At 42.3% G+C, this 15,069-nt stretch overlaps 2 protein-coding genes across 3 annotated transcripts in view; both read right to left on the bottom strand.

The window, feature by feature from the left end:
* LOC133422189 (zinc finger protein 239-like) overlaps positions 1–8,239 on the bottom strand; it is a 38,207-nt gene extending 29,968 nt beyond the window's left edge. For both annotated transcript variants that reach the window (XM_061712134.1, XM_061712133.1), the window contains exons 1-2: positions 8,136–8,239; positions 4,954–5,096 (exon numbers count right to left, since the gene is read on the bottom strand). In XM_061712134.1, the coding sequence (XP_061568118.1) occupies positions 4,954–5,061 (108 nt within the window). In that variant the 5' untranslated portion in view covers positions 5,062–5,096; positions 8,136–8,239. The remainder of the gene's footprint in view (positions 1–4,953; positions 5,097–8,135) is intronic.
* A 1,325-nt stretch (positions 8,240–9,564) lies between these two features.
* Positions 9,565–12,246, bottom strand: LOC133421591 (uncharacterized). The gene is made up of 5 exons (XM_061711243.1): positions 12,024–12,246; positions 10,676–10,769; positions 10,338–10,486; positions 9,824–9,999; positions 9,565–9,654 (listed from the first exon to the last, which is right to left on the bottom strand). The coding sequence occupies exons 1-5, from the start codon at positions 12,244–12,246 to the stop codon at positions 9,565–9,567; spliced, it is 732 nt and encodes a 243-aa protein (XP_061567227.1).
* Positions 12,247–15,069: the final 2,823 nt, after the last annotated feature.

Below are 15,069 nucleotides of genomic sequence, written 5' to 3'. Positions count from 1 at the left end.
CGGATGAAACAGAACCGTTAGTTAAACTTCAGGCATGTCTTAGGGACATCAAGGACTGGACGTCCAGAAATTTCTTGCTTCTAAATTCAGATAAAACAGAAGTTATCATTCTTGGTCCAGAGCATCTTAGGAAGGAATTAGATAGGTGTTGCGATGGCTTCCAGTGCAACTGTGAGAAACCTTGGTGTTGTTTTCGATCAGGATTTGTCGTTTAAACCATATGTTAATCAGGTTTGTAAAATAGCGTTTTTCCATCTCCGTAATATTGCAAAAATTAGGAAAATCCTCTCGCAGATTGATGCAGAAAAACTAGTTCATGCGTTTGTATCTTCTAGACTGGATTACTGTAATGTGTTGTTAGCAGGATGTCCAAGTAATTTGCTGAATAGGCTCCAGCTGATCCAGAATGCAGCAGCACGAGTACTGACAGGAATCATCAGGAGAGACAACGTCTCTCCAGTGTTAGCGTCGCTCCATTGGCTACCTGTAAAATTCCAAATCCAATTTAAAATTGTATTACTTGCATATAAAGCCCAAAACGGCTTAGCTCCACATTAATTACAATATTTGATAGTGCCTTATGTTCCTGGCAGAGCTCTCCGCTCTCAGAGTGCAGGTTTACTTGTAGTTCCTAGAGTATCTAAATGTAGATTTGGAGGGCGGGCGTTCTGCTATCAGGCACCATTACTTTGGAACCCACTTCCAATCTGGGTTAAGGAGGCTGACACCACCTCCACCTTTAAAACTAAACTTAAAACCTTTCTGTTTAGTAAAGCCTATAGTTAGTGTTTAGTAAACCTCTAGCTGGTGTTGGTAAATCTCTAGGTAGTGTAAACTCTAGTGTGTTAGAGTCAGTAGTCATAGTTGCAGCTATAGAACAACACTATAATAGTTAGTCTCAAATATAGCTTTGCGGTAGATATGCTGCTATAGGCTTATGCTGGAGGGGGGACCAACATGATCCACTGGGCAGTGCTTCTCACCCTTCACCATCCCCGGTCATCCCATTGCTGCTTCCGCCTGCCTGTGCCCCTCTGGTCATCCCGCTGCTGCTTCCACATGAGTGCTGTGTGCTGCTGACGTCCCCGACTCCCCCTGGCCTTCGGCAGGAGGGTCCCCCCCTTATGAGCCTGGTCCTGCTCAAGGTTTCTTCCCTCCTAAAGGGGAGTTTTTCCTTGCCACTGTTTGGCTTAAGGCTTTTCTCCCACTATGGGAGTTTTTACCTGCCATTGTTTATGTAATAATTGCTCGGGGGTTTATGTTTATGTTCATGTTCTGGATCTCTGGAAAGCGTCTAGAGACAACATCTGTTGTATTAGACGCTATATAAATAAAATTGAATTGAATTGAATTGATTACTTATAACACTTGCGTTCATAAGGATAAAGTTGTTTAAAAAATAAAAATTAAAGAAATAGTCCCTTCTCCCCTTGTGTGTCTGCCTGTCATGCACGGGTACGTGCGCGCGCATGTTGTCTGTTTACATTTAGCTAGTTGTTGCATCAGAAGTGTAGCCTTAAATAAAGTTTTCGCATTTTGGGTGGTTCAAGGTGTACTTTCCCCCCTCTTGGATGGAAATAGGTTTTGTTGTGGTTCTCTGCTCAGTGCTGGATGAAACCATCAATGGTAAGCTGTCATAATATTAATTATTTCTGATAACATTGTCATAATGCTGAATATATGGCCTTTCCTATAGTTTGTTGCTGTTTGACTGCCGTGTCGCTCGGTCATTGTCGTCGCAAATATTTCTATATGTCGTCGCAAATTGTAAAATGTTGTCGTGTAGGTTGAACACGTGTGTCTGAATTGTGCTACTCGGCTGTACTGAATCCGACATCACTGGAAGTCATTACATTTTTATCTCTAGTTTGATACCTATATCTTAAAGTCTGCATTAGGCTTATAATTAGGTTTGACATAATGACTGGTAAATCCATGGTGCTGAAACCTCATTATGATGGTTCTGACCGTGTCGCCTGCTGCTGTGGTTGTGTGTCAGAGGGGCCGATCCGTGGCATTTTTCTTTTTAGCGATTACAGTCAGTCCGGAAAGTATTCAGAACACTTCACTTTCCCCACATTCTTTTATGTTACAGCCCTATTGTTAATAGGAATAATTTTTTTTTTCTCAGAATTCTACACAAAATACCCCATAATGACAACATGAAAGAAGTTTTGTTATGATTTTTGTAGATTTATAAAAAATAACTATAAATATCACCTGTCCATAAGTATTCAGAACGTTTGCCATGAAGCTCAAAATTGAGCTCTGGTTCATTCTGTTTCCACTAATCTCTCTCAAGTTGTTTCTACAGCTTAATCGGAGTCCACCTGTGGTGAATTCAGTTGATTGGACTTGATTTGGAAAGACACACACCTGTCTATATAAGCTCTCACAGTTGGCAGTGCATGTTGCAACACAAACCAAACATGAAGTCAAAAGAATTGTCTTCAGACCGCCGAAAAATTGTTTCGAGGCACAAATCTGGGGAAGGGTACAGAAACATTTCTGCTGCTTTGAAGGTCCCAGTGAGCACTGTGGCCTGCATCATCCTTAAATGGAAGAAGTTTGGAACCACCAGGAATCTCCCTAGAGCTGGCCGCCCGCCTAAGCTGAGCAATCGGGGGAGAAGGGCCTTAGTCAGAGAGGTGACCAAGGACCCGACGGTCACTCTGTCAGAACTCCAGCGTTCCACTGTGGAGAGAGGAGAAACTTCAAGAATCTCTGAAGCAATCCACCAATCAGGCTTGTATGGTACAGTGGCCAGGCGCAAGCCCCTCCTTACTAAAAAGCACATGACAGCCCGACTGGAGTTTGCCAAAAGGCACCTGGAGGACTCTCAGACCATGAGAAAACAAATCCTCTGGTCTGATGAGACAAAGATTGAACTATTTGGCATGAATTCCACGCGTCGTGTTTGGAGGAGACCAGGCACCGCTCATCACCTGGAGAACACCATCCCTACAGTGAAGCATGGTGGTGGCAGCATCATGCTGTGGGGGTGTTTTTCCATCAGCAGGACCTGGGCGACTAGTCAGGATTGAGGGAAAGATGAATGCAGCCATGTACAGAGACATCTTGGATGAAAACCTGATCCAGAGTGCTGTTGACCTCAGACTAGGACGACGCTTCATCTTTCAGCAGGACAACGACCCAAAGCACACAGCCAAAATATCAAAGGAGTGGCTTCAGAACAACCATGTCAATGTCCTTGAGTGGCCCAGCCAGAGCCCAGACCTGAATCCCATCGAACATCTCTGGAGAGATCTGAAAATGGCTGTACACCGACGCTCCCCATCCAACCTGATGGAGCTTGAGAGGGTCTGTAAGGAAGAATGGGCAAAACTGCCCAAGAATAGGTGTGCCAAACTTGTAGCAACCTATTCAAAAAGACTTGAGGCTGTAATTGCTGCCAGAGGAGCTTCTACAAAGTATTAAGCAAACGTTATGAATACTTATGCTCATATGATTTCTTGTTATTTTTATTTTTAATAAATTTACAAAAGTCGCATCAAAACTTATTTCATGTTGTCATTATGGGGTGTTTTGTGTAGAATTCTGAGAAACAAAAAAGAATGTATTCCTTTTATCAATAGGGCTGTAACATAAAAGAATGTGGGAAAAGTGAAGCGTTCTGAATACTTTCCGGACTGACTGTATGTTTTAATGGGGCTGTTTTGGCCACAAGGGCCCATCAACAATGCTTCGCCCTCCCTGGGCTGGGACCCCTGCTCCGCCCCTGCCAATGGACAAAACCTCAGAAAAGTGTGCCAGCCAGAAATGATTTGTACGTGAAGGACCGCAACTTTCCACGTTCAAATCACTTTCTGAACATCCGACCGTGGGCGTAGAAAGTGCCGTAGGCACGTTTTTTGTGCGCCGCACATTTTGTACACGAGGCCCCTGGCCTGTTGCTCTTTCCTGTGCGTCTTCCCAACTCTTATTATACCAATTTCCTGTCCGCATACTTTAAATAAAGTCCACAAGTGCCAAACCCCCCCCCCCCAAAACTTTTCAGGTGCAATAAAAGAAAACTGTCATAATAAATACAAGTTGAGTTGATCTACAGTTGAACTGTGGAAATTATGCAAACATAAACATAAATGGTTTTGTCTGATTTGAAGGCAATTTAAGGTTTTTCATGTTCATTTAAAATGATATGTTTATCTACTACTACTGATGAGCCTAAGTTATTATTATTGTTCATTCCTTGACCGTTAAATGTATTGTGTTGCATTCAATACATTAACATAAGATTCAAGTTATTAATTTCCCAAATGGAAATGTTTATTCAGAGGTTTTTTCATTACATGAATAAAAATACTTTTGAATTTGAATCCCATTCACTAATGCCCTGCCTAGTGCCTACAGTCTACATGTTGAGAGCATTCTTAGGACTGGTTATTGCAAAAACAAGATTGAGGAATTTTCTCTGCCTTGAATTCAGCCTCGTTTAATTGAAGGATAAATGTAAACCTCCAGACTGCTGCGTCCGTGAGCGCCGCCACATTCATCATTATATATTATATATTCAGACGTAGACCAGTTTAAAAGTCTCTTGGGAAGGTCACGTGTTTGTGTTTTCTGCTGCTCAGTTCAAAGCTACTGAAAATAAAATAAAGCGTTTGGATCTTCAGCAGCAGACAGACAATGCGCATTAATTCTTTTCATGGACTCCTGAGAAACTTGATGTACAGATTTATGAGTCGTTTGGACGAGTCTCAAAACTCTATTATCAAACTGCTGGCTAACCCCGGCCTCAGTGCAACAAGATATCAGTCTCCGTTCTGGAGACACTGGTATGAGAGTCTCTTGTTGTAGCTGTTGTTTTTATGTATTTATGTTCTCTTAGTGTTTTTATGTGTCCGTATGTTTTTAATAGTCTGCACAAATAAAGTTGATGCTGATGATGCTGATGCTGATGATGATGATGATGAAAGACTGAACACTGACCTGCAGACCAGCGGAGGAAGAGTCCGCTTTGGTCCTGCTGGACTCCCGGTCCTGGTCCTGGTTCTGACCCCGGTCCATCTCCTGGTCCTGGTTCTGATCCCGGTCCATCTCCTCCAAACACGTGGCCACCACTCGAGTGTTGCCTGATGGGAAATGTAGGATTATCGTACCGGAGACATAAAATCATAGACATATATAAAGGCTGCTGCCAATGCAGAGCGAAGTCGTCACACGGCGGCCATCTTGCCACAGGAGAGCTCGCTCACTCATAACATTGTGTTTAATGGTGCATGTACTGCTTAAACAACCTTAACTTGCTCAATTCTCAACATATTTTCAAACAGTTTGGTTTGTTATGAACGTCAGAGATGTAGTTATGACACTGCATACTTGTGAATAATTATAAACATTGAAAATAACAAGAAACAGATAGCTATGACATGGCATTTATATTAAATCAATATTTCTATAACTCAAACACAAACTTTATTTATTTATATAGCACCAAATCATACAATATAATTCCAACACATGGTGCTTTACATGCAGAATAAAATAACAATCAAAAACACAATTTAAAACATCCCATGCGACCCCACCCCCCACGCGTACACACTCACTCACACACACACACACACACACACACACACACACACACACACACACACACACACACACACACACACACACACACACACACACACACACACACACACACACACACACACACACACACACACACACACACACACACACACACACACACACACACACACACACACACACACACACACACACACACACACACACACACACACACACACACACACACACACACAGTAAGTGGACTGGTGACATGGCTTAGCACTAACGATCCAGGTGAGGAAAACACTACCTATGGGTGGCCGTCCACACTGAGAGGCTCCACCGACCATGACCACAAGGAGCATCGCCACAGAGACCCCCCCAACCCGGACAGCCTGGGGCAGACCCCACACAGAAGGTGGAGTCCCACCCCCAGCCACCCAGGCCTGAGGGATCCCCATGACGACACCCCCATGGGCAGAGCAGGCACACCTCCCAGTGTGGAGGACCCCCCTGAGGAAACACTGGAGCTAAAAACTAAAATATTAAAAGAAAGTAAAAAATGTCTAAAAGTGTAAAATTTTAGAGAAATCTATACAAAACTTAAGATGAATAATAAATAACATAAAATAAAAAGTCACTAAAATGGATTAAAGTTTTAAAGATAATAAAAAAGCTAAAGAAGTAAACACAATAAATAGCTGAAAAGACTAGGCAAATGAGATCAGATAAAAGCCAAACTAAAAAGGTGTGTCTTGAGCCTCCTTTTAAAAATATCAACATTCTCTGCGGCCCTGAGGTTCTCTGGCAGGCTGTTCCATAGATAAGAGCCATAATGGCTGAATGCAGCCTCACCGTGGGTTTTGGTCCCGGTTCGGGGAATGGTTAAAAGGCCGGTGCCAGAGGACCTCAGGGTCCGTGAGGGTTGATACGGTAAAAGCAGATCAGATAAATAAGATGGCCCAAGTTAAGACACTTAAAAACCAGTAAAAGAACCTTAAAATGAATCCTTAAGTGGACGGGGAGCCAATGCAGCGATTTTAAAACAGGTTTAATGTGCTCCCGACCTCTGGTCCTCGTCAGCACGCGAGCGGCTGAATTCTGTAGTAATTGTAAGTTCTTAATACTCTTTTTAGGAAGACCAGAGAGCAGGGCATTACAATAATCTAAACGACTACAGATAAAAGCATGCATCAGCACCTCCGTGCTGGCCTGAGAGAGAAACGGGCGGACTCTGGCTATATTCTTAAGATGGTAAAAACCTATCTTCGTAATATTCTTTATGTGTGGAATAAAAGTGAGCTCAGAGTCAAAAATAACACCCAGATTCTTTACAAATTGCGAAGGTTTAAAATCTTGTAGTTTTGGTAAAAGTTTCTCTCTCTGACCTTCAGGACCAATAACTACAACCTCTGTTTTGTCCTGGTTGAGCTGTAGGAAATTATCTGCCATCCATGACTTAATATCTAAAATACAGTTAAAAAGGGCATCAAGTGGCCCTGTGTCATCAGGAGACACGGCGATGTACAGCTGTGTATAGTATTCTTAGTAATATTTATATTTACATCATAACATATATACATATATTATTACCTTATAACGTATATATATATATATATATATATATATATATATATATATTTATTATGATTCATTATGATTTTATTACATTATAACATGTTTATATATTATTACATTATGATGTATTTATATTATGACATTATAACATATACATATATATATATATATATATATATATATATATATATATATATATATATATACATACATGTTATAAGGTAATAATATATATATATATATATATATATATATATATATATATATATATATATGTTATAATGTAAATATAAATATTACTAAGAATACTATAGAATACTATACTACTATACTATTCATTTAATATAAATACCATGTCATAGCTATCTGTTTCTTGTTATTTTCATACAAAAGTACGTTTTTCAATGTTTATAATTATTCACAAGTATGCAGTGTCATAACTACATCTCTGACGTTCATAACAAACCAAACTGTTTGAAAATCTGGTGAGAATTGAGCAAGTTAAGGTTGTTTAAGCAGTACATGCACCATTAAACACAATGTTATGAGTGAGCGAGTTCTCCTGTGGCAAGATGGCCGCCGGTGAACGACGCTGGAGACTCCGCCTTGAGTCATCGAGCCTTTATATATATCTATGCATAAAATGGTCTATTTAGAGCACAGGTGTCAAAGTGAATCCCAGAAGGGTCGGTGTCCTGCATGTTTTAGATGTTTCACTGCTTTAACACACCTGATTCTAATGAATCATCGTCATCAGCTTGTCATCAAAGTCTGTATAGTTCTGTTGATGACACAGTTACTTGTATCATGGTGCAATGAAGCAGAAACATCTAAAACCTGCAGGGAAACATCTAAAACCTACAGGGAAACATCTAAAACCTGCAGGGAAACATCTAAAACCTGCAGGGACACCGGCCCTCGAGGACTGGTGTCCGACACCCCTGATTTAGAGGGAAATGTTCTCCCCCCGACAGCGCTGTATTCACTCTAGTGTTTAATAGAGTCTAACAGAAACTCACCTCTTGGTAGCGTCGGTACGGACTGGATTCACGGAACCACGGCAGCTTCTTTTACTTGTTTTATTTTCCTCGCTCGACTTCCGCATCTCTCGGGAGGAGCGTTTCGTTTCAGCCAATCAGAGTCGCTGTTTCGTTTCAGCCAATCAGAGTCGTTGTTTTGAGAAAACGCAGTGACGTCACTCGCAGCCTGTTTAGAAAAGCAGGATTGGAAAACACTGGGCTGGTAGCCAACATGGCGACCTGTGTTGTCTGTCTTGTCTTTTTAATTATCAGACGAGGCGTTATCTTGGTCTGAAGCCTTTATTTTAATAAACAGCCACGACATTCATTTGTCCGTGGACCTCCCGCGTCCGACTGCCGCGGGGCTACTGCGCATGCTCCTGACTACTGTGGCATGCTGGGAATTGTGGTTTTCATGTCAAAAGATCGTGGAAATTACGTTACTAAACTAACTTTGGCGGATGGAAAGCAACTTCCTGATCTTTACGGGATTACAGAGTGAGAGGAAGATATCACAAAGTGGCCCGATGTCCAATGTCCGGATATTCATCTGTATTTGGTTGAGAAACCTACTGTTTACACTCAGGAGAAGCTGTGACACTGTCAGCAACTGTCACAGCTGAAGTTTGTAAAGAATTATGAAAGTCAACTGAATGTATTTTATACACTAGACATTTTAAATTATTTTATTATTTCATATTTATTTAATTTATCTTATTATTTTTGTTAATTTACTGTGTCCCCTTTGTTTCTTAATGAGTTTCATTAAGCATTGCCTTTGAATGCCTTTGAATAAAATGCCTTTGAATAAAAATTATGAGCTTTATTGTCCATCCTGCATCTCACATTATCACCATTCATTTACAGAAACCTATTCCCACTAATATGATAAAAAGAAAAACATTAAAAGGCATATAATGCAAAATACTGTTTTTTTAAAACTTAGTTCATTATTTTTAGGTAAATTCATTATTTTTATTTGAGGGTTTGTGGGGATGAATATATCTATAATATTACTGAGTTTGATATACAACACATATAGTGAATATATGTATATTTGTGCAGCATATTTACAGCTGTGGAAGTTGGATGTTTGTAGCTTGAAAAAGAGAAAATAATCAATACATTTACACAATCAGTGAGGAAAAAACAAATAACTCCAGTAGTTTATTAGCAAAACTTTAATAGTCAAGTAAATCATTAATGGCTGATATTCAATTCATAGTCACAGCTCCAAATCACTGATGAGAAAATAAAAAAATGTCAAGACTTGATGTTATTATTCAGAACCCTTATTTCTTAGATTTTTTCGGAACAACACTTTTGCTAAGGTTTGTGAGACTAGCACACACAATAACAATATCATCTAGAAGGTCAGCCTGTGACATTGGAATTCTTGTCTGCAAAATTCTGGAGTTCTTCCATCTCCCTATAACACGTTCGACATGTATCCTGACACGTGACAGTTGTCTTGATGTGTCGACCTGTGCAGAAAGTTGCCGTTTGCCTTTGGTGAAAGCTGGAATGCGAAGGGTGGCACCATGAGCTGCAACCTTAATTTCATTAACACTATCAAAAGCTGATCCTGTAGAGAGAGCTTGTTGCTGAATATTTTTACACTTCCTGCAATTTTGGTGCACAAAGTCAAAGAGCACAGATGTTATTCTAGTGATAAACAACAGTTGTACCATGTTCCACTTAATATTTGAGTATGAAAATGTAGACTTCTTCAGCTCCTCTTTAAGTCTCTCATTTTCATCTCGCAGCTGTTGATACTTTTCCTGCAGGTTGACGTGGTCACTCTTCAGCTCAGTGTACCTCAGGTTCAGCTCATTGTATTCTGTCCTCGTGACTGGGATGTCCTCTTCAGCTTTAGCAGAAAAGAGAACAGTTGAGAATTGAAGACGAGATGGATGGATGGATGGATGGATGGAGAGGTGTATAGAGAACATAAGAGGGGCATTGGAATCAGTAGAGGACAGTTGTGAATAGGAGAGGAGAAAAGGACAGGGACAAGGAGATTTTATTTGTCACATACATAGACCTAAGATTAATTGCAACTGTGTTAGTCTACACTGTGCATAAATATGGGTTGTAAAGAAAAGAATGGATGTGGAGATCAGCATAGGGGGAGAATACTCAACATGGTTGAACCATTATACATACAATGAGACTTGAAATGACAACAGTGGCTACACTTACTAGGACTGTGATCCATGCTGGTGACTTCCTCTGGAGTTACTAGGACTGTGATCCATGCTGGTGATTCCTCTGGAGTTCCAGGAGCAGGAGCAGGTTGGTTTGGTGGAGCAAACAGAAGTCTTTCACTCCATTTCTTTTTTCTTTGGTACCTTCACATAAAAAAACTCAAATGAACAAAAATACTGATCTCAAGCTGTAATACAATACATTCCCATCTTAATTATAGGTTATGCTTTGCTTAATACCAAAATAAGTAAACCCTTAATATTCATGAGTTAATCATGTCATTAGGTTAAGCTAAAAACACAAACAGCTAGGTCTCATTTATTGTATTTTACCTTTTGATCTTTGCATCTGGGTCTTGGTTTTGTTTAGTGTATGAAAAAATAGAGGGCACAAAATCAGGACTCTCGTGGTCCAGTGAGATCTCACCTGTAAAAATAAAGATACACATTAGCCAAATAACACCAGATAACCACTTTTCAAGTTTCTTAAGTGTTCTGAGATGCTGAAATCAGAGAAAAGACAACCAGGGCACACATCCTAAACAACAATGATGCTAGAGTTAAAGCTGTTAAGTTACGTGGAGCTGCTGTACACCCATGGAACCTATAATATTAATAATATTAATTATTATTATGTACACCACACTGAAGCTCTCAGCTGTATGAGTTAGTACCAGCATCAGTAGTAAACTTACAGTCTATGGTAGCAAACACTTACAATACACTTACTCTACCTACAGTTACTCAATTAAAGACATTCAAGTAAAGCTAAACCAGATAGCCACGATAACTCACCAGATATGATTCTTGATGATCCTCGGTCCATTCGGTTCTTTTACTTGCAGCCACAGGCTCCTACGGTGCTTTTGAAATGGCCTGTTTCCTCTGGGAATTGCAAAAAAATTACGTTCCTCGGGATTTCGATTTGTACACCCGTACACACAACAGCTGGTGGGCATGTTGTTCTTCTATAACGTTACTGCAACTCCAAAAACGCAACTTAAGAAACAAATCTTCCCTCGCTCTAGTCAAACTCATGCAACTTCTTCAGCACTTCCGCCGCAACAATGCGCGCGCATCCTATGATGACGTAGGCTGGAAAGGGGTCTATATTAAAGTGCAAACTTCAAGTATTCAAAACAACAATTTAGAATCGTGTCAACAATTTTCTTTTTCTTTTTTTTTTTTTTTAATAAACAAGACTGTGACTCAAAACAGAGGTAGGAATAAAAATCCTGAAAGTCTCTCTTTTTTTTCCGGTAAGTATTAAACTATAAACAGTCCATGTTGCTCCTTTTCAGCTCCTTTTCAGCAACTTATAATACTAAACAGTCCATTCTTATTCAGCAACTCTCAATCAACCTCGTAGGTGGCTGGGGTGTCGGACTCCAGTCCCCGAGGGCCGGTGTCCTGCATGTTTTAGATGTGTCCCTTTTTTACGAAACCGTGATACAAGGAGCTGTGTCATCAACAGAACTATCCAGACTTTGATGACAAGCTGGTGACAATGATTCATTAAAATCAGGTGTGTTAAAGCAGTGAAACATCTAAAACATGCAGGACACCGGCCCTCGAGGACTGGAGTCCTACACCCCTGGTCTAGACTGTCTTTCTATAGCTGGTGATTTCATCAATCTGGAGAGTCTCTCAGCAGCTGGTGATGCAGATGCTGCAGTTGGACTGTCAGCGTGGTCAGGCCCGCTGTCAGCTGGTTCTGTTGATTCAGCCATGTCCTCCTGAACCGTCTCCTGAGCTGTTGTGTTCTCTCCAGTCGGCTGTAGTTGAAGATCTGTACGGTTCCTCCTCAAAGACAATCCACTCTCCGTCTGGATCCTGTAGGAACGTGCAGGGGTGTTTCTAGACTTCCCCCGGGCAAGAGAGACCATGGGGCCCCCCAGAATCATGATGAATGAAGTCCAGGAACACAGATCAGTAACACAATCTTTTATTAAACAATTAAGATAAATAATAAATAACATAACTTTCTTCAGAGTTTGCCCAACCAGTCCACATGTGTTGAGTTTGCCCAACCAGTCCACATGTGTTTTGTGGACTTGGAGAAGGCTTTCGACTGTGTCCCACGTGGCATCCTGTGGGGGGTGCTCCGAGAGTATGGGGTCGGAGGCCCTCTGCTGAGGGCTGTACGGTCCCTGTATGACCGGAGCAGGAGCTTGGTTCGCGTTGCCGGCAGTAAGTCAGACCTGTTTCCGGTGTGTGTTGAACTCTGGCAGGGCTGCCCTTTGTCACCGGTTCTGTTCATTATTTTTATGGACAGGATTTCTAGGCGCAGCCAAGTGCCGGAGGGGGTACGGTTCGGGAGCCACTTGATTTCATCTCTGCTTTTTGCAGATGATGTGGTCTTGTTGGCTCCCTCGAGCCAGGACCTTCAGCATGCACTGGGGCGGTTTGCAGCCGAGTGTGAAGCAGCAGGGATGAGAATCAGCACCTCTAAGTCTGAGGCCATGGTTCTCGACCGGAAAAAGGTGGCTTGCACCCTCCAGGTCGGGGGTAGAGTTCCTGCCTCAGGTGGAGGAGTTTAAGTATCTTGGGGTCTTGTTCACGAGTGAGGGGAGAACGGAGCGCGAGATCGACAGGCGGATCGGTGCGGCGGCCGCAGTAATGCGGTCATTGTATCGGTCCGTCGTGGTGAAGAAGGAGCTGAGCCGAAAGGCAAAGCTCTCGATTTACCGGTCGATCTACGTTCCCACCCTCACCTATGGTCATGAACTCTGGGTCATGACCGAAAGAACGGGATCCCAGATACAAGCGGCCGAAATGAGTTTCCTCCGCAGGGTGGCGGGGCGCTCCCTTAGAGATAGGGTGAGGAGCTCTGTCACCCGGGAGGAGCTCGGAGTAGAGCCGCTGCTCCTCCACATCGAGAGGAGCCAGCTGAGGTGGCTCGGGCACCTGTATAGGATGCCCCCTGGACGCCTCCCTCGTGAGGTGTTCCGGGCATGTCCCACCGGGAGGAGGCCCCGAGGAAGACCCAGGACACGCTGGAGTGACTACGTCACTCGGCTGGCCTGGGAACGCCTTGGAGTCCCCCCGGAAGAGCTGGTGGAGGTGTCCGGGGAGAGGGAAGTCTGGGGATCCCTGCTCCGACTGCTGCCCCCGCGACCCGGACTCGGATGATGCGGTGGACAATGGATGGATGGATAACTTTCTTCATGCAAACTTTACATACCTACTAACATACAAGTATTATGTGGCTATGAATGTGTTTAGAAGAAAATGGCTGAATTCACTTTACACAGACTTTAATGTGCAGTAAAGTTGCTTGATGGATGACTGGGAGTTTGGGATATAGTGGCAGGCTGGCTTGCAGCAATACTTTTTTATAATGTAACACACATAGCTTACACATTCCCTCTTACCACTGTCACTTTTATTCTTTTCCTCCTCTTTTTTTTTTTTTTTCATGTACTGTTCGTTCGGTTAATTTTTTTTCAAATTGTCAATCACTATTTCTGCACGTCGATGCTGGCTATTAAGGGCACCCCAATAGGGAGATTCTTGACTGTCCTTGCAGTGTCTATGGGGGTTTCAAGTTGTGTCGCTGATATGGAGCGATATCAGCCGTCTGTCAGGCCCCCTACTATCCACTAGCCAGTGACAACTTGGAAATGGCCCTGGGTGGGGCATTTCTAATGCCTTGTGGTTGCAGCGTCTAAAGTAGTTCTGTTATTTTGTCGTCAGCCGTCCCTCGGGGCCCCCTTCAGCTCGGGGCCCTAGGCAATTCCCTGGGTTGCCTGCCCCGTGGCGGCGCCTCTGATCAGCTGTGTGCCGGCCAACGCAAGGTATGTGTAGCGCTACCAACAAGGAGTGGCCGTTGGGATAAGGTGTGTGCACACTAACTTTGTGTGTAAAATCCAATGCATTGGTTGTGACTGTTTAAACGAACCAAGTGTGCTTGTATGAGACTGTGTGTAAACTGACTATGGATGAAGAACGCAAGTCCGATACTGAAGAGCCACCAGTTGATGCGAGTAATACAGACTCAGCTGTAAAAAGTGAAAGGACTGTTAAACTGACAGGAAAAGTGCTTCTGGGGAAAATTGCTTGCCTAGAAAAAGAAACTAAGTTGAAATTAAACAAAGCAAGGTATCTCAAAGAAACAATTGTTGGTTTGATGAATGGTGAACATTTTGCAAAAGAGGTGAACGGTACATTTGCAAAGTTTAATGCTCTGTTTTATGAAGCAAAAGAAAAACTTTTTGATGGGTTTATTACCGAAATATGAGGTGGACAAACATGACATGTGGTTCAAGGTAAAAATGCTCAGTGTCACTGACTTTGCTATTGATGTAAACAAATGGTTGGTTTACAATGAAGGTGGTATCCAAGCTGACAGTGCTGCTAATGATGATGAGGTTGATGTGGAGCCTCATGACAGCATTTCAAATGTACAGTCCAATACCTCCAGCAAAAGTTCTGGTCATCTGCATGGGTTCGAGCAGAGGCAGAAAAGGCTGCACTTAAAGCACGTGCTGCTGCAATACAGGAAAAACATGCTTTGGAGAAGCGGGCGGAGCAACTGAGGAGAGAAAGGGAGAAACTGGACATTGAAATTGAATTAGCAGCGACTGCAGCAAAATTAGCAGTGCTAAACACCTCACGTCATGGCAGTGTTTCAGAGGCAAATTCGGATGGAATGAATTCCTATGTCAAAAAAGGAACAGTCAATCCTCATTCTGAAACATACTACCCACAACAAAAAGGACACATCT

This window comes from Cololabis saira, chromosome 21 (assembly GCF_033807715.1).
Source record: "Cololabis saira isolate AMF1-May2022 chromosome 21, fColSai1.1, whole genome shotgun sequence".
Lineage (NCBI taxonomy): Eukaryota > Metazoa > Chordata > Actinopteri > Beloniformes > Belonidae > Cololabis > Cololabis saira.
This window is presented reverse-complemented; position numbering and strand designations above follow the sequence as displayed.

What these genes read in the sequence shown, in the direction of transcription:
- LOC133421591 (XM_061711243.1), bottom strand. Translation starts at nt 12,246, where the DNA reads ATGATTCTGGGGGGCCCCATGGTCTCTCTTGCCCGGGGGAAGTCTAGA. An exon ending in CCAGATGCAAAGATCAAAAG is followed by an intron (nt 10,487 to 10,675) that starts GTAAAATACAAT and finishes TTTTATGTGAAG; the next exon opens with GTACCAAAGAAAAAAGAAAT. An exon ending in CAGCATGGATCACAGTCCTA is followed by an intron (nt 10,000 to 10,337) that starts GTAAGTGTAGCC and finishes CTAAAGCTGAAG; the next exon opens with AGGACATCCCAGTCACGAGG.